Source organism: Sus scrofa, chromosome 3, assembly GCF_000003025.6.
Source record: "Sus scrofa isolate TJ Tabasco breed Duroc chromosome 3, Sscrofa11.1, whole genome shotgun sequence".
Classification (NCBI taxonomy): Eukaryota; Metazoa; Chordata; class Mammalia; order Artiodactyla; family Suidae; genus Sus; species Sus scrofa.
The window spans coordinates 18,626,784-18,646,213 of record NC_010445.4 but is presented as its reverse complement, the minus strand read 5'-3'; the positions used below and the strand labels follow the sequence as shown (position 1 = coordinate 18,646,213).

The window sequence follows — 19,430 nt, the reverse complement described above, 5'->3', positions numbered from 1 at the left end:
AGCTGCTGGCCTATACCACAGTCACAACAATGAAGGATCCGAGCCTCATCTGTGACCTACACTGCAGCTCACAGCAATGCCAGATCCTTAACCCACTGGGCAACGCCAGAGATCAAACCTGCATCCTCATAGATACTAATAAGGTTCCTTATCAGAGTCACAACGGGAACTCCCCAGTGGCCTTTAGAAGCACCCAACTGTCTCCCCCAGCAATTCCGAGAAACATTCTGTCTCACTTATCACTAAGTCTACCTTTCCTTCAGCAACAGACTTCAAGAAAAAAAATCTACTTGTGTTCCTTGGCTTCCAGTTGCAGGAATGCTACTTACGGACCACCTCACTGTGCTGAGAACCCCAGCCCCAGGGCCACAGACCTCACTGACTGTCCCACCTGGCTCATCCAGTGGTGGAAGCAAAGCCACATCCTCTTGCTGATCCAAGAAACACCAATGGGAAACTGCTTAGTGCCTCAGGGAACACCCCCACCCCCCAATCCATCAAGGCAAGGACCAGAGTCACCTTGGCCAGAGTCCCCTTGGACTTCCCCAAGCCTCACAGTCCACAGCCAACCCAATGCCACATTCTTCCTTTCGCCTCCCAAACTTCTCCTCATTCTATCACCTCTCTCCGTTGCCCCTGCGGCTCCTTCAGCTAGCCCACTGTTTCTCACGTGGGTTACTCCAGCAGCCTCCTCACTGATCCCACCTCAGGGCCTTTGCATATGCTGCTCCCGAGGCCTGGCACACCATATGCAACTCACCCACTTGGCACAGACAGACTGGCACCTCTCAGCCTCCTATTTACTGCCTCCTAAACTTGCCCTGCTTTCCTGCCCCCATCCATTCCCCACTTAGGCCTCAGTTTCTCTTCTTACGAAACCACTCAGATATGCAAACACTTGAAAGAATCATGTATCAAATACCTGCATTTAAGTATCAAACATGACACGTACCATCGAGGGTCCCTGAACTCGTTCCCAGGCATCCTTCGCCTCTGGCCTGCAGTAACCGCTCTCCTGAGTGACAGGGTCTGCTGTTCTCAGTTGTCAGCAATTATAATCTGCTCCGAGCCCCTTGGATCCACCTTTTTAGCCTTAGTCCATCTGCTGGTTTGTCCAGATTTATACCCAGGAATTTGCTAGGCAAGGGGACACACCATCTTCAGCTTTGCTGATGTTGCCAGATTATCCTCCGAGTGGTTGTACCAACATAACTTTGTTGGTAAACCGTCTGGCCCAGGCATAAAAGTGCCTCTGCCCTTTTTTATTTCCTCCGAATAAAATATTTTAACAGCACGGTTTTTTTTTTTTTTTTTTTTTTTTTTTTTTTTTTGGCCACACCAGCAACATGTCGAAGTTCCCGGGCCAAGGATCAAACTCATACCACAGCTGCGACCCCAAGCCACAGCAGTGACCACACTGGCTCCTTAACCCAATGCACCACCAGGGAACTCCTTAACATCCCTTATTGATGTCTAGTTTGTCTCTGCCCCTCCCCAGACATCCCTCCCCCACTTCTCCAAAGGGCCTCTCACAACCTCCCCACTTAGAGCAAGGGCGCTGGTGGCAATAATCCCGGAGGCCAAGAGGCACAGATCTCAGCCCAGATTTGCCACTTTGGCTGTGTGCCTCTGGGCAAATCGCTTCTCCTCTCCGAGCCTGTTTCCTCACCTACAAAACCGGGAAACGCACAGTAATCCACAACAAGGGGCGTGACAACAACTACAGAAGCATGGAAATGCGGCAGGCACTCCACAAGGGAGCTGTTTCTATTACCTTTGGTGCCCACAGAGGATGCCAACAACTTTGCGTCTCACTCAGGACTACTCTGGTTGTATGCGACACAAACCCCAAGTCAAGGCGATGGAAGAAAACTGGTCATTTATTGGCCCGAGTAACTGAAGTCTGAGGGGCTATCTTGCTTCAGGTGTGACTGGATCCAGGTGTTCTGACACCACCAGGAAGCCGGCCAGCCCTGCCCGCCTCCGGGCTGTCTCTCCTCCATCATTCTCAGGAGGCACTCCAGGCATGGGCCCCAAGGACCACATTCCCCAGCTGCACGACTGCCGTGAAGAGAAAGAGCTGCTTCTTCCTGACATTTGCTGCCCATGTCCAGCGCTGGGCCTCACTCTGGCCAGGTGGTCACTTGCTCACGTCGGAACCAGTCACAACGACCAGGATGTCCTCCAGATCCTGCTACTGGGGATGGGGGGTGGGGCGGGCGTCTCGGAGCAGCAGCAGAACCAGTCGGGCGCTCCTTTGAAACACAGAGTCTCAGGCTCCATCCCAGCTCGACTGAAGCAGAGTTTGCATTTTAGCCAAACCCCCAGGGGAGCCGCCTGCACAAGTCTGAAGAGGACGTCACTGTCCATTAACTTTTTCAGTTGCGGAGGCAATTTTTAAAGTTCTGTTTTATTAAGAACCACAAAATGTAGGCCCTAAGAAAGCCGTTTGTGGTTGTCAAGTCCACCCGCTTGTTTTAAAGAGGGAGAAACTGGGGGCCAGCAGGGAAGGGTCTCCTCTAGACGCCCACCCAGTGCTTCCCTTCCGAGGACTAACTCGTGGAGAGACATGTCAGAGCCCAGAAGGCCCAGCCGGGGTTGGAACTGCCTCATTCGAGAGGTGACGTGTCCCACGCTTCGTTCAATTACACACACACCCAGTCAGGGACCCGGGAGCATGTGAGGATGGAGACCCAGAAGCACGCATGCGCACAGGCGCCTGCGCATGCGCGAACACACTCCCGCATGCGCACACAGACCCCCCCAGACCCCGCCCACCCTCGCTCCGACTCTGACCCACTAGGCACCCCCTCAAAGCCAAGATCACTGCAGACCACACCAGCCTTTATTCTATTACAGAGTAGGGCTGGGGCCAGGGTACTTCATTCTCAGGCTGCGTCAGAAGGTGCGGAGTATTGGGGCCACATGGACTGGACCCCGAAGTGACAATAAGTTAGGGGAAAAATTCTCAGACTGTTGTCAGGCTGGAGCCGGGGCAGGGTGGGGCTCTACAAAGCCACTGCCAGCTGCTGGGCTCAGCACTCCTGGGCAAGGCTGGTTCCGGAACAGGCACACTGAAACACAATAGGACAGAGAGAGAGGGAGGGGTGATGAGGTCAGGAGGCTGGTAGAGGTCAGAGAGGAGAGGGCTGAGATGGCGGGAGGGCAGGGAAGGTCGAGGGCCCGAAAGTTCAGGGCAGGGCTGCGCTGGGCGGGGCCTCTCACCAGGCCCTCAGTTAAGCTGCAGATTCTCGTAATCTGGAGCTTCTTCATCCTCCACCTCCTGGGAACGCACGGTGGCTGTGAGGGAAGCGGAGGTTGGTCTCCAGCTGGCAATCCCCACCCCACCTCCGCAGAGGCAGCTCCCCCAGTGTCTGCCCCACGTCCCCCCAACACACACCAGGCTTGGTCTTGGCCACGGGCTGTAGCTCCTGGGACACGTTCACATACTCCCGGCTCCCATCTGTGGGGACAGGTCAGAAGGAGGGACGGCCATACCCAAAGGGCGGCAGGCCCCATTGAGGGTGAGAGAGGAGGACACCCGATCAGAGGGTGAGGGAGTCACAGGGGGCTGTGGGCATCCCAGGGCTGGGGTGAGCGTGGGGATGGGTGCTGGGGATGAGGGTGAGGAGGGAAGGTAGACCCCAGGAGGGCGCCGGGGGCTCAGCCACTCACTTAGAGACGCATCTGCACTCTCCTCACTCTCAGGAACGTTCACGTAATCTTCCCCGGACTCCACTGTAGCAAAAGCACCAGTGCCCCCGGCACTGTTACCCAGAGCCCCCAAGTACAGACACCCCGAGACTCCCAACCACAGCCATCAAAGACTTTCCACGTGACCAGACCAATGAGACTCCTACACACAGATACCCCCTGCCCCCAGAGACCATCCCCACAGTCAGTCCCAGAGGGGTGGGGGGAGGGCAGTTTGGACCGGAGATGCTGGTGGCGATGGAGGAAAGTAGGATACCTTGGTCAAAACCGACTAGAGGGAATAGAATTGTGGGAGAAGAGACAGCAGACCTCCAGGTGACCCCCTAGCATGTCCTCCAGGTTGGGGAGCAGCTCAGGGTGATGGGGCTGGGTGCCATGTGTGAAGAAAACAATACCCAGGGCTGGGCTCACTTAAAGGCGCCATTAGCCCCGCTGCCCTTCCTCCTTAGCCAGGCCTGCCCAGACACCCGCTCCTGTCCTTGTCCCTTCCTAGCACCTGTCGCCATTGTCGGCATTTTATTCGTGCTGACTTATTTCTCCACGAGGATGTAGACAAGGCAGGCTTCCAAACCAGACTGCCCAGGTTCAAGTCCAGCTCCAGCTTTAACTTACTGTGTAACCTCAGACAAGCTACCTCACTTCTCTGGGCCTCAGTTTTCTCACCTGTAAAATAGGGTGAGGAATGGTACCCACTGAGGCATCGTGAAAACTAAAGCAGTGAATTAAAACAGGGCCTGTGGTACAGGAAGGGCTGCCAAGCTTCTGTTAAAAAAAAAAATAACTGTACCGATGGGGCAAAAGAGGGCCAGGCGGGGAAGGGCCAGGCTCCAAAGCAGCTGGGAATTGTGTGGTTTAATAGTAATACGTTAAAACACATAACACTCTTAGCAGGGCACATAGGACGCCCTTGACAATGTCAGCTCTTATTTATCATGACTGTACTTCATGATAAATAAGAAATACACCCAGGAAATATGATGATTATATCCAGGCACCCAGGAAATATGATGGATGAACGAATGAGTGAATGGATATAAGTGAATATAAGCCCTTGGACAGAGAAGTCTGGGGCTCAGGAGAGAGGAGGTGAGTTAGGAATCTGGATGGCAAATGAAGCCGGGTGTGGACGTGATGGCCCAAAACAAGTCGAGAGAGAATACAGGAGAGACAGAAAGGCGGGTAACGGGGCACTAATGATGATGAGACCTCGACAAAAGCCTCTAACAGGCAGGATGAGACTAAAATGAGAGAAAAGCAGCCCAAGGGAAATTAAAACAATCCAGAAAGCAGAAGAAAACGAACCCCCACAACCCCCCTCAAAAGACCACCTACAATCAACATCCTTATCGAATTACGAGATGATATTGCCTTCGTGAAACAAGAACAGGAGGCTATGAAAAAGGAACATTCAGAGATGAAGAAAGGTTTTGGACAGGCCAGACAAAATAAAAGCATAGAGTCCAAAGAAGAATCAAGTCAAGGAAATCTCACAGACAAGAAAGGGAAAAGACAACGAGAAAAGAGGAGAGAAATGGTAAGAAAATCAGAAGATGGGAGCCGGAAGTCCCCTATCTGAAGGACAGACGTGCCAGAAAGAGAGAAGAGAGAAAATGAAGGGGGAGCAGGCATCCAGGAGGAGAGGGAAGAGCCAAGGGCTCGCAGCCCAAGGGCAGGGGGTGGTCAGACGGCAAACTCACTGGAAAAGGCGCTGTCTCGGAGGCCGGGCTTGTTGGACGCAGGAGCTGCTGGGACCGTGGCGCCAGTGGCTGGGACGCTGTCGGGAAGCACCACCCTGAGGAAAGTCAAGGATGGGGTGAGCAAGGACCCCCCGGCTTCAGCCCCTACCTCCCACCTGGCCACTCACAAGTAGCCCTCGTTGTGATAGTCTTCCTCATCCTCGTCTTCGTCCGCATCCTCACAGACTGGCTCTGGGGGGAACGACACAGGGTCAGCAGAGCCCAGGGCGGGCCCTGGCCTCCTCCCAGCCAGGGCCGCCAGGATCGCAGACGCACCCTCGTTCTCGTAGCTGGCCACACTGTTGGCTGCCAAGAGAGCGCGAGAGGGAAATCAACTCAGCTCAGGCGGGCCTGGGCTCTGCCCAGCCCCAGCCCCTGGGCCCCGCGCCCCGCTTACCACCATCTGAGTCCTGCCGGGAAGAAGGCATGCGGTGGGAGCCTCCGGGGGGCTGCGGGGATCGCCTAGGAGTCAAAGGTCAGTGGTCATGCTGGAGTGGGGCTCTGGGGCAAGAGGGACTGCGACAGGCTAAGAGGCCCCCATTCCAAGGAGGCAAGGGGCCGCAAAGGAGGATTCAGAGGGAGAGAGGCTACTTACGGGATGGGGAGCAGATCTGGCTGGCTCAGGGGTGGGTAGGAGGTCATAGGCGGGTAGGAAGTGGCTGGTGGCCAGGGGGCAAGTGTGGCTGAGGACACAGGACCAAGCTGAAGAAATGACTCCAAACATCATGCCCTTTACCCGAGTCATGGCCTCAAAGGGCAGACTGACCCCCAACACCCCTAGGCCCTGGGGTGCCCCCATCTCCTCCCCATCCCCAGCTCAGGTCAAGGCCATGTGGGCAGCCATAGGGGGGAACTAAACAAAGGCACATACTCTCCGGCACCAGGGGACCCTCTCCCCACACCCGAAGGAGGGGCCCCACCGTGTACTTACGAGGCCGCTTGATCACGATGCTACTTGGGGTCAAACTAGCGGGAGAGACACGGCTTGGCTAAGTGGCTGCCAGAGGCCCCAGCCCCCGCCCCAGTCCCCTCGGGCCCACCGTGGGTATTGAGGGAGACACACACACACTGGGTCACCTGGGCAGACTCACCTATCGGGGGCAGCAGTGTCATATGAGCCTGGGGAAGAGAGGGCTGGTGAGGCAGGAAAAGGGGGTGACGGGGGCAGAGGGAGAGGGACCCTGGGGTGCTCGGCGTCTCCGAAACAGTTAGAGACGATTAAAGAGGGATGAAGGGGTTGGGGAGTGGGGTGAGGATCCCTGGAGGTGGGGGGTGTCTGGGCATCCAATCACCCCACCAGCACCCACTCACCTGGCAGCTCTCGGCAACGCACACACAGTGCCATCAGCAACACGGCCAAGAGGGGCAGCAGCAGGAGGCCCAGTGCGTAGGGGATCAGGCTGACCGCCTCCATCTGCAGGAGGGGGCTTGGACCTGGCCTAGCTGCTCGCTGCACAGCCCTCAAGAGCAGAGCTGCTGCAGGGCGAGGGCCAGGCCAGCAAAGGGGCAGGGGCCAGGCGGGCACCAGGCTGGGAGCCTGGTAGAGGGGCAGCCGCGCCCCCTCCCCTCAATGGGCTGAGTGGGCGGCAGCGCCGGTTCTGGAAGGCCCTTGACCCCAGGGAGGTCAGGCCAGGCTGGGCTGGAGTCTGGGGCACCAGGCGCCCCTATACAGACCCTGCGCCCCAGCCGTACCTGCCCCTGGGCTCTGCGCCCGCCTCTCTCAGCGCCTGCCCGCCTGCCTGCCTGCCTGCCTGCCCGCGGCAGGAAGCTGTGGTAAGCGCCGGGTGAGGGCAGGAAATCATCAGGGCTCCTCAGCCGGCTGCACCCGCCCCCTTCCCACCCCCACCCAGCCAGAGGGGAGGGGAAGGAGGCCTCAGGAGCCACCACCCCCACCACCGGGCCCTCCAGAAGGGTCTTCTGGTCTCCGGACAAGAGGCAGCTCACAGCAGGGAGAGAAGGGGAAGATACTTGCAGGCTGTGGCCGCCGTGGCCTCCACAGCCAAGGCTCAAGGAGGCAGCGAGGAGGGAGGCTCAGACAGCGGGACCTCTGAGGGGCACAGGGCAGTGCCCACCCCCACCTCGCCCTGGCCGGCCTGCCAAGGGCGGGCGGGCTCCAGGGAAGACATGGGCGTGACTCATGGTCACACGAGCCAGCTCACTCCACCCCCTCGTTCACCAGCCCAGAAGGACAGGGATTTGCCCAAGGTGCCACAGGAGTGACCCAACGGCCCCTGGAAAACTGGGTCTAGAAAGGGGGCGTCCCCTGCCATCCAGAGGTCAGAGGTCACTAGCACCCAGAGAGACTCCAGCAGGCACTTGGGGTCTGGCTACAAATTTTATTCAGTTACAAATAGCACCGAGCCCCTGGGGCTGCTCCAGTGGGGATGGGGAGCATCCCCTCTTGGCTCCCCATGTAGTGCGTGGGAGCCGGAACATGGGCCAAGCCCCTCCTAAGAAATGGGCCAGGCTGAGAGCTTGGGCCCAGGCCCCTCCTGGGTGGGCCCGGGGCCAGCCGTGGTGGGTGTGCAGGTAGCAAGCGGTGACCCCCCCTCAGATGAGCACACTGGACACGGGGACCCGGGTGGATCGGCCTCGCTGGGGCACCACGATTCGGTCATCGGCAGGCCCGGCCTCAAACAACAGACCTGCCGGGAAAGGGAGCAGAGCCAGGGCTGGATGCACAGACAGACACAGGGCCAGGAAGGGGACACACAGGCAGGGGCAGATGGACGGGGCAGCAGAGCCACCCGTGCTACGGACACAGAGGAGCATCAGCTTGTGGAACAGCAGATGCGACGCCCGAGGAACAGGAGGGCTGTGGACTGAGAGCTGCCAGGTACACGGGGCCAGGCGGGCGGAGAGATGGACAGACAAGCAGGGGGCATCGTGAAGTTAGACGAGGGGCTGTGGACAGACAGAGGGGAGGCCCCACTGACCCTGTACGTGCAGCTGGGCCCGCCGGCGGTCGCCCTCAATGAAGACGGCGGTGCCCAGGAAGGCGGCGCCGCCCAGCGCCCCCACGAAGGCGCAGAGCATGAGCGAGAACTGCAGGGCCCGGAACTCGGACAAGAAGGAGGGGGGCCAGCCCCGGCGGAGGCGGTCGGAGATCTGTGGGGAGACAAGGAAAGAAACGTCAGGAGAAAGAGCCACGCAGAGGGAGCCCCCAAGTTCCCGAAGAATGAAGACTTAGGCCTGGACCTCCAGGGGCCTCCCTCGTGGAAATCTGTCCGCCTCGCTGAAGATCGGAGGTGATGGGTGACGGGGCCCAGAGGACTCGGATGCCTCACTAGGGCCAGACCCTCTCATGCGACCTGTGCCCAGACCTCTGGCCACTGATCGGTGCTAGAAATAATTCAGGGTCCCCCGAGCCTGACCCCAGGCCTGGTGGAGGGGCTGTGCTCACCAAGCCAATGAGGTAGGGGCTCCCGGCATCACCCAGCAGGTGGGACAGCACGATCTGGAAGGCTTCGGCAGTGGAGCGCCGTGTGGGGATCACCACGTACTGGTGGGGAGAGGGGCAGGGGGCAGAGGGCGAGGACAGGGTCAAGGCTCAGCCTGGGCAGAGATCAGGTGAAGCCCAGCCCAGAGGTGTGGCTGGCATAACGGCTGGCATAAGCGCTCAGTCCAGGGCTGGGTTTTTGGGTTTTTCTTGTCTTTTTGCCTTTTCTAGGGCTGCTTCCCATGGCATATGGAGGTTCCCAGGCTAGGGGTCTAATTGGAGCTGTAGCCGCCGGCCTACACCAGAACCACAGCAATGCGGGATCCCAGCCACGTCTGCAGTCTATACCACAGCTCCTTAACCCACTGAGCAAGGCCAGGGATCGAACCTGCAACCTCATGGTTCCTAGTCCGATTCGTTAACCACTGAGCCACAATGGGAACTCCCAGGGCTGGGTTTTGAAGAAGGGCATTCAAGGCAAGTGGGGCCTCCTGGCCCCGCTCCCTGCTCCCATCAGCCTCTGGGGTAACCCTGGAGCACGGCGCCCTTACTCACCAGCAGAATGTCAGCCACGATGGCCCAGTTCATGGACAGCAGGGTCTCTCCAATAAAAATGAAAATCTGGGCGATGGGAGGTAGGCCGTGAGGGAAGGGACCAGAGGTGGGGCACTAGGCTCGTCGCAAGGCAGACACACGGAGGGTCGCCGGGTACCAGGCCCACCTCTTAGCTCGCTTAACCCTCACGACACCCCCAGGAGGCAGGTGCTACCAATGACTCCCATGTTACTGCAGACGGAACGGAGCCCAGAGAGGTTAAGGCACTTGCCCCGTGTCAAACACCTAAGAAGCGCCAGAGCTGAGACCCAGAGCCAGGTGTTTCCCCTCCAGAGTTGGCTCTGATCCTGGTCCTGCCCCAGGGCACTGTTCCTCCACCCTGGACCCAGAAGGCCCCCTCAGACACCTGCTGGTTACTCACATAGGTGGCCACGATGCTACCACGGGCACTGGCAAGCGACAGGAAGAGGAAGGGTGCGGAGCCCAGGAGGCCAGCAGCACAAACCAGCGGGTCAGCCCGGGGGTTGGAGCGGCGGAGGCGGCGGCTGATCTCCACACCCAGGCCCACACCCAGGACCCCGGTGAGGCAGGTGATGAGCCCGAAGATGAGGCTGGGGGGAGGGGGAGGGGGGGGCTAGTCCCTCTGCCCACAAAGCCCCCTGGCCTCACCCCCCATGGCCCAGAGAGAAAGATGGTCCATCCCAGCCACCCTCACGACCAGGTCTGTCCAGGCACAGCACCCCATGTTCGCAATGCTCCTAGAGGAGGGCACCCATTTCCCAGACTGGGAAACTGACACTCGGGGGAGGAAGTAGCTTGCAGACAAAGGATCCAAACTCTCCTTGCCTGAGTCTGAATCCCAGACACGCCACCTCATCCCCTGCCATCTGCAGGCCACCCAGCCCAGCCCCCATTTGGGTACCTGTCAGAGGAAGAGCAGGAGTCTCCAGGAAGGCAGGGTGGGGTCTCACCCAAGACCACACGGGAACGCAGCAAGAAAGCAGGAGCCCAAAGAGCCAGGGAGCCCGTAACAAAGGCCACAGCAGTGAAGCCGAGGGAGACAGGATGAAACTAGGACTTCAGACAATTAGGAGGGAGGAAGTCAGACTCCACTGAGGTATCGGGATCAGGGACTTCTATTCTCCCTTCCAGGCTGATTAAAAAAAATTTTTTGGCCACAACCACAGTATGAGGAAGTTCCCAGGTCAGGGCAGTAACCAGAGCCACAGCAGTGACAATGCTGGATCCTTAAGCCACTGAACCACCAGGGAACTCCCCTGGCTTATTGAATAGTCAGGGCACTTGGTTATGGAGGCTGTCCTGGCTCCCAAGAATCTGGGCCTGTAATTCAAGCATAGGCCACAAGGGGGCAGTAGTGGCCAAATTCCTGGCAGTGGGGTAGAGCCAGCTGACAGCAAACTGAACAAAGACCACACCCACTTAAATCTCAACGTAGACCCTGGTGCCCCAAGGGGGGGGCCTCCCATGTTGTGCTAGCAACAAGCGAAACTCACTTTCTGGCCAGAGCCCTCAGATCTGCCCACCATGAGGTGGGGTTCAGGGGTGGTGAGTCTGAGTGGCGCTCCACGGCTCCCCTTGGTGGCTCCCGTACTACCAGGAACAGCAGTACAACGGCCAGCACTCCTAGACCTGGAGTCACCTGGGGAAAGAGCGGGCTTCAGAAAAAGCAGAGACTGGGCGACACTCAACCGTAGGGGCCGAGAGAATGTGTGGATATACAAAGGCAACTCAGGCCCCAAGACCTCAAACTCCTAGCGAGTGCCTGCTCAAGGAAGCTGAACTTGTGACTGGGGGGCGGGGGCGAATGCCACTAAGGCCCCTGCCACTGGGGTTTCTGCAAGCCTAACTGTTCCCTCTTTGGTAACAGTACCCTAATATTCGCCCACTTCTCTCAACCCACGTGGTTCAAATAGGGTGCGGCTTGTAACCCAGACTTGGCCAGTGAGAGTCATGTACATCTCCCAGGCCTCGGAGACAGATTCAGTGGCAGGCATATGACCCATGTTTGTCTAATCAGACACCATCCAGGACTATTGCTCAAGGATCCAGGGTGCTCAAGTTTCTAAATGGGAAGTTAAACACAAGGAGCTTTCACTTCCTCGAGAAGGACAATAACAAACAGGAAAGCAGAGTTGTGACGGGGGGGAGTCCTGGATCCAGCTGCACCTGAAGCTCACTATTCTGGGGACTTTCTATTATCAGAGCCAATACAGTCCCATTTGAGGGCTTACAGTTTTACAATGGGTTTTTTGTCATCTGCAACCAAGAGTTTGGTCTATCATATGGCTTCATGGTGAGGGCAGCTAGGCTTCCTGCAGGCTTGGCAGAGTGAGCACTGCCTTAAAAACTGGATGTTTGAAGGTAGAAAAGGAGGAATCAATGAGCATATTATTGAGCTTCTCCCAGGCTGTGACCAGACTCACCCTCAGAGCCCAGTGCCAGTCCCCGGCCACATCTTTCACTTTGGAGCCTGCGATGTAACCCAGACCACTGCAGTGGGTTGGGGAGAGACAGCTGGTCAGTCACATCCCAGGCAAAGCCCTTCTGCCTCCCCGCCATGCCCGAGGTCCCCTCACCTGCCCACCGGGATGGCAAAGTAGAACACGCTGAGCATCCGACTCCGCTGGTCTGCCACGAAGAGGTCAGCGATGAGGGTGGGCGCGATGGTGGAGTAACTGGCCTCCCCAACCCCCACCAGGCCCCGGGTCAGAAGGAGCAGCCAGAATCGCTGGGGAACGAGACACGGGGGAAGTGGCACCCCACCTGGCGGCCAGCCTCCCGGCCAACCTCACCAGCCAGCTCTGAGAAGGTGATGGGGATGGCAGGAGAGGCCTGGGTTTTCAAATCAAACAGACCTGAGCTTGAATCCTGGCTCCACTACGTACTAGCTGTGACTTTGAGAAAGCAACTTAACCTCTCTGAGCCTCTGTTTCCTTATCTGCAAAAGGGGAATAATAACAACTGTTCACATAACTAGTGTGAGAACTGGACAACCAAAGGATGCTTCATCACCTTGCACCCAGCAGGTGCACAAGTCAATCTTAGCTTCTGTCTTGCCCAACCCACCTAAGACACCCCAATAGTGAATAATGATCTTAGGTGGGGGTTTATTCGTCTCCCAAGGACACCAGAAGCTCAAGACAAGGCACAATCGCTCAATGAGCCTATCTTGTGTCTGGGGCAGAGGAGACAGAGTCCAAGGGCAGAGAGTGAGAACAACAGACAGAGGAGATTTCAAAGGGGCAAAGATGCAAGAGCTAGGGAGGCAGGACAAACACCAGAAGAGGGGCATCGAGGAAGGTGAAGGGAGTTTCTGGAAGGAAGAAGTGGGTCAACAGAGCCAGAGGCTCTCAGGAGGTCTAGCAACAACAGGACAAGGAAATAGGAGCTACAGTTAGCAATTGAGAGGGCGCTGTTGACTTTGGCAGTGGCCAGGTGGGGGCAGGTTAACCAGCAGCGCTCAAGGGGGGAGAGGGAGGAGAGGAAGGGCAGGCAAAGAAGAGCTTCCTTCTGGCTGCTCTTTCACCCAGACTGGAGCTAGTCCAGGGGTCCTTTCGGGAAGAGGAAGATGGAGAGAGGGCGGTCGATAAGGTCCTTCTCGTGGCAGAGAAACCTGAGTGTTTTAAGTGTGCAGTGGGAAGAGTCAATGGTCAGGGGGAGAAGGGATGACGGACGGAAGAAGGTTCTGGAATAAAAGGGGAGAGGAGGGGATAGGCGGATAACTCAGGCAAGGAGGGGATAGAAGTTGGACCAAGGAAATTGCACAAGCTCCCTTGGTCCTGTCTTCAGTGACTCCAAAGAACAACAGCAAAGACTGATGGAGGAGGCGGGGGTGGGGTGGGGGGCAGAAGCAGGAGCCAGCGTGGGACCTCACCTCTTTGGGGATGAAGGATGACCCCAGTGTCACCAAGGACCAGAAGGCAATGCCCCCGCACATGAGATACTTCCGATTGTACCTGTCACCCAGGTAGCCAAACACAGGTGCCAACACCATGTAACTGGAGATGAACACTGGGGGGAAGCAGAGAGTCACAGCCCAGCCCCAGTATTCCTACCCCAACCCCCACCCCAGCTCAGGGAAGAAGCGGGGGCGGGGGGGAAATAATTCCCACCCAGAAACTACCAGAGCTTCCTAAGTGTGGTGGCAGGGAGCGGGGAGCCCGGCCCCATCTGAAACATTCTTTTTTTTTTTTGTCTTTTTTTTTAGGGGTGCTCCTGTGGCATATGGAAGTTCCTAGGCTAGGGGTCCAATTGGAGCTGTAGCTGCTGGTCACAGCCACAGCCATGCCAGATCGGAGCCGCATCTGTGACCTACGCTGCAGCTTATGGCAACGCCAGATCCCTAACCCTAGCGAGGCCGGGGATTGGACCCAAATCCTCTGGGATACTAGCCAGTTCTTCACCCCGTGAGCCACAAGAGAACTCCTGAAACATCTTTCAAATCTTCCACCGTAGAAGGGATGGCGCAGCTGACGCCTCACTTTCATCCAGTCGAGAACAAAATCCAAACTCCGTATCTTGGCCAAAACACACTTATCTGATCTGGCCCTTCGCTACCTTCTCAACCTCACATTCATCCCTCGCTGCCTCCCAAAGGTCCAACTGCCAGATTCAATACCATCTTAAGGCTTTGGGCACCTGCTGTCCTCACTGTCTGGAATGGTCTCTCCTCTTCTCTGAGCTTCACAGACCTAACTAAGCTCCTTCACCTTCAGCTCAGAAACCTTCCCATCCATCACATATCCATTGTCTTTACCACATTTGTTCTGTCTTCTTTTACTGAACAGTTACTGCCCAGCACAAAACAGGTGCTCAACACACTTGTGTTGCATGAAAACATGAACGGGGCTGCTGAGAAAAACCTGTTTCTTATCTAAACTCAACAACTTTTTGGAGTTCCCGTCGTGGCGCAGCGGTTAACGAGTCTGACTAGGAACCATGAGGTTGCGGGTTCGATCCCTGGCCTTGCTCAGTGGGTTAAGGATCCAGCGTTGCAGTGAGCTGTGGCGTAGGTCGCAGACGCGGCTTGGATCCCGCGTTGCTGTGGCTCTGGCTTAGGCCCGTGGCTATGGCTCCGATTAGACCCCTAGCCTGGGAATCCCCATATGCCGCAGAAGCGGCCCTAGAAAAGACCAAAAAAAAAAAAAATTTTTTTTCTTTCTTTCTTTTTTTTTAGAGTTGCATCTGCAGCATATGAAAGTTCCCAGGCTAGGGGTCGAGTTGGAGCTGCAGCTGCCATCCTATGCCACAGCCCAGCAACACCAGATCCAAGCTGCCTTGTCTGTGACGTACACCCCAGCTCACAGCAACACCGGATCCTTAACCCACTGAGTGAGGCCAGGGGTCAAACCCACATCCTCGTGGATACTAGTCAGATTCATTTCTACTGAGCCACAATGGGAGCTCCCCTAAACTCAACAACTTTTAAGAGCTTTGCAGACCTGGACCTATGATCTCATTTTCATTCCATGGAACGTTGGCTTAAATACCTCCAGTTCCTTAGCAGCCTGGAGGGCAGCAAAAAAAAAAAAAAAAAAAAAAAAAAAAAAAAAAAACACTGCAAAACCTGGTTTCCAACTCCTCTTCTGCCTTTTGTTGTGTGACCCCAGGCAAGTCTTAACTCTTCTCCTAGCCTCAGTTTCTTTATATAAATGCAGATAATACTACCTACTGCCTCTATAAAATAATAATAAGGATTCCTTGGCTGATAAAAGGATTAGAAGACAATGGGTGTAAAAGGTTTGGCCAAGTTCTTTGGATGTTATTAGCTCCAGGGCCTCCACCTGCTACCAGCACAGAAATGAAGGAGAGAAGGAAGGAAAAGAGACTTGGCCCTGGCTTTGGCCCTCCCACAAATCCCAAGTTCTGAACAAGTAAAACTCACCTCTCCCCTTTCCAGACACTCTGCTCCATTATTTACTGGGTGCCCAGCATTTTCCAACACTGTCCTATGCACTTCACCAGCACTATCTCATCTAACCCTCACATCGGTCCCAAGGGGTGAGCTGGGTTATTACGAACTCCATCTCACCCACAAGGAAAGTGAGGCTTAGAGAGATTGAGAGCCTTGCCAGCGATCACATTACGTGGAAAGCTGAGATTGAAACCCAGGTCTGACTTCACCGTGACAATGAACTGACTCCCTCTTTAATTCTCTGTAAATATGGCTCCTAACTCAACAGGACCGCCTCAGGGCAAAAATCACAGCCCTCTGGCCACGGTACCTCGCACAAATGACTCCCCAGGCATGCCAGGATGCAGCCCCAACTGGAGTAGACAAGATAAAAGATCTGCTGTGCCCCCAGGAGGGAACCTCCACTCACCGGTCTGAATGAGGCCGGAGCTACCGTCTCCGATGTCGAAGAACTGCTCGATGTCCGGAAGGACGCCTGGGAAGAAGAAGACTCAGGATGCGCTGGCCGAGGCCGCCCCACCTTCGGAAACCCGCTCCCTTCCCCTCTTCTAACTTTCTCCCTGAAGTCAGTACCAGCCACGGTGAAGCGGTCCATGTAGTTGAGGAGGTTGATATAGCACAGCACCGCCACTATGAGAGCCGAGCGGCCTGAAGACAAGCCCGTGATGCGCTGCAGTCCCTCCCGGTCCAGGACCTCGGGATCCTCGGACTTCGGGTTCCCCATGGGCCCCGGCAAGCCCGGGATGCCGGGCGCCGGTCCGTCATCCGTGTCATCCGCCTGGCTGAGGAAGGGCGTGGAGTCGGACCCGGACATGGTCCCGGGGGGTCGCGCCCGCCCGCGCTCCGGTCCCACTGACGATCCCTGCGTGGGGAGGAGGCTGGAGAAAGGAGGATGGAGGGGGAACCCAGGCAAAGCAGGTGCGCCGGGAGACCGGGAGGAGCTTGCCCCGAAGCCCAGAGCACCGGGGATGGAACCCGGGCTCTATCATGCGTCCCCGCCCCGGCAGACACACCGCGCGGAGGAGAAGAGTGGAACCCGGTGAGGTCGGGGACAGGAATGGGTTGAGGTTCGAGTCCCCTACTCCCCCAGCTGAGGCACCCTTCACCCCCGGTAGGAGCCCACTCGCGATCCCTCAGCCCCGGCTCTGCCCCACGGCCGCCGCCATGTTGCCTAAGAGCCGGTCATGTGACACCAGAGCTGGGCTGGGGGCGGTGAACGCCAAGGTGGGTCAGCCCCGACGCGACTACGGAGGCCGCGCGCGCCCCTGCGGCTTCTCAGCCGCTCTCGCATCACGTGACTGAGGGCGCAGCGGGAGCTCTCCACCCAGTTTTTCAGGCAGGACCGACAGACGACCTAAAGGAGTCTAGGTGACCTAGTGCGAGTCCCTGCCCGTCTGAATCTCGGCTTCCTTATCTGCAAGGCCTGCTTCTTATCGAACGAGATCAGATTAGATAATGGAATGTTAAAAGGGTCTGGAAATTGGAGTTCCCGTCCTGGCACAGCCAAAACGAATCCAACTAGGAACCATGCGGTTGCGGGTTCGATCCCTGGCCTTTCTCAGCGGGTTAAGGATCCGGCGTTGCCGTGAGCTGTGGTGTAAGTCGCAGACGCGGCTCGGATCCCGCGTTGCTGTGGCTCTGGTGTAGACCGGTGGCTACAGCTCACATTCGACCCCTGGGAACTCCATATGCAAGGAACAGTTCTTACGCTCTTACCTTCTGTGTCCGTTTGGGGCTTCATACATGCTCAGTGATGAATGAATGGTGAACAGCGGCTCCCAGTCCTGGCCTCTTGCCTGGCCCCGGTCAGCTCCCTCTAAACCCCTGAGCTTTCCCTGCAGGCGTTGAAGAAAGCCTCCCCAGAATTTATCCACCGCGTGTGGAGTCGGTTTTTCCCTCACCTCTAACGGGACCGAAGCCCTTGCGCCTTCTAATGGTCTCTCTTGGAACAGTCAGGGGCTCAGGAGGCCAAGCTGCAGACTGGGCTCAAAGACTACAGAGCCTTGGCACCAAAACAGCTTGGTTGCTTGGCACCTCCCTGCCCCAATCACCAAGCTACAGCTGATAAACATACACTCTAAGTAAAATTAGTGAAGTTCTATGCAAATACAACTTCAAGATCCCTCTTCCAACCAGACCTCTAAGCCCCTCTGCTGAAATTCTAGTCTCCTAAGATCTTGAGGCCCCCAAGAGGCCTTACCTGAAACCTGAGTCCCGGACCTACTTGGTATTGCCCCAGGAGGTACTTCATGTTTCAGAACATTAAGCCTAGTCTGCCATGTGGGCCTAAAAGAAAGAGATGGAGAGGGATTTCAGATTGTATTCACTGAATTTCCTCAGTACTGTTGAGCGTGTACTCTATGCCTGGCATTGTATCCGGTGTCAGGCAAATGCAGATTTATCTGGAGCTTATCTGAAGGGGACAGCTATCCATACACATGTAAAATTGCACCTGTCAAATGAAAAGGCAAACCACAGACTGGAAGGAAGTATTTGCAAAGCATGTATCCAACAAGTGACTTATATCCAGGTGTATAAAGAACTTTTATTTATTTACTTATTTATTTTATTTTTAGGGCCACACCTATGGCATATGGAAGTTCCCAGACTAGGGGTCAAATCGGAGCTGCAGCTGCCAGCCTACACCACAGCCGCAGCAACACCAGATCCGAGCCTTGTCTGTGACTTACGCTGCTGCTTGCTGCAATGTCAGATCCTTAACCCACTGAACGAGGCCAGGGATTGAACCTTCATCTTCATACTTGTTTGATTCTTAACCTGCTGAGCCACAATGGGAACTCCCTAAAGAACTTTTTTTTTTCTTTTTGGCTGCCCCGAGGCATGTAAAATTCCCAGGTTAGGGATCAGATCTGAGCTGCAGTTGAGACCAAGCCTCAGCTGTGACAGCACCAGATCGTTAACCCACTGCAGGGCCAGGTATGGAACCCAAATCCCAGTGCTCCTTAGACACCGCTGATCCCGTTGCACCACAGCAACGCCAGATCTAAGCTGCGTCTGTGACTTACACCACAGCTCACGGCAATGCCGGATCCTTAATCCACTGAGCAAGGCCAGGGGTCAAACCTACATCCTCATGGATACTAGTCAGATTTGTTTCCATTGAGCCACGACGAACACTAAAAAACATAATTTTTTAAGTGGGCAAAAGATTTGAACAGACATCTCGCAAAAGATAAATGAATGGCCAACAAGAATATGACACCATTGGTCATTAAGGAAGATACAATTAAAACCACATTAAGATACTACTATACTAGAATGGCTTAAACAAAGAAAAAATAAAGGACCTGATAAAATCCTGGAAATGATATGGAGAAACTAAAACCTTCATACAGTATTTATGGGAATTGCAAATAGTACAGCTATTTTGGGAAGCGAATTCGCAGTTTTTCTTTAAAAATTAAACAGACAAAAAAATTAAAATTAAAATTAAACAGACACTAAAAAAATATTAAGTATACACTTCCCATGTGACCGATCAACTCCACTACTAGGTAGCTATCCATGAGAAATGAAAACATGTTCAAACAAAAGCCTGTATGCAAAATTCAGGTTCATTAGAAGCCTTATTTGTAATAGCCATAAAATGAAAACCAAAAAAACAAGTATCCATCAACAGGTGAAGCATATATCCATCAATGCTACACATAATATGGATAAATCTCAAAAACATTGTGCCAAGTGAAAGACCCCGACACAAAAGACTGCATACAGTATTATTCCATTTGTACAAAAATCCAGAAAAGGCAAAACTAAAGTGACAAAGCAGACTAGTGGTTGCCTAGGGTCAGGGGGAGGGAGAGGTACAAAGAGGCACCCGAAACGTCTGTAGGATGTATACGTCCACTAAAACTTATTGAACTGTAGATTTAAAATAGTTCCTTTGAGGAGCAGAGCATTAAGAACCTGACTAGGGAGTTCCTGTCGTGGCGCAGTGGTTAACGAATCCGACTAGGAACCATGAGGTTGCGGGTTTGGTCCCTGCCCTTGCTCAGTGGGTTAACGATCCGGCGTTGCCGTGAGCTGTCGT

The 19,430-nt window shown here is 55.5% G+C and overlaps 2 protein-coding genes across 2 annotated transcripts; both read right to left on the bottom strand.

Moving 5' to 3' along the window:
- LAT (linker for activation of T-cells) lies at positions 1,861–7,222 on the bottom strand. The gene is made up of 11 exons (XM_005662061.3): positions 6,762–7,222; positions 6,542–6,569; positions 6,382–6,416; positions 6,046–6,133; positions 5,848–5,912; positions 5,579–5,756; positions 5,412–5,506; positions 3,676–3,738; positions 3,401–3,463; positions 3,226–3,300; positions 1,861–3,074 (listed from the first exon to the last, which is right to left on the bottom strand). Exons 1-10 carry the CDS (start codon positions 6,862–6,864, stop codon positions 3,233–3,235), a joined length of 786 nt encoding a protein of 261 aa, XP_005662118.1. The 5' UTR covers positions 6,865–7,222; the 3' UTR covers positions 1,861–3,074; positions 3,226–3,232.
- SPNS1 (sphingolipid transporter 1 (putative)) lies at positions 7,772–16,568 on the bottom strand. The gene is given in 13 exon segments (NM_001243020.1): positions 7,772–8,095; positions 8,387–8,558; positions 8,854–8,952; positions 9,445–9,510; positions 9,866–10,055; positions 10,367–10,503; positions 10,506–10,521; positions 10,959–11,104; positions 11,889–11,955; positions 12,042–12,193; positions 13,340–13,476; positions 15,789–15,854; positions 15,953–16,568. Coding segments are annotated over 13 exon segments (1,584 nt in total). The 5' UTR covers positions 16,194–16,568; the 3' UTR covers positions 7,772–8,000.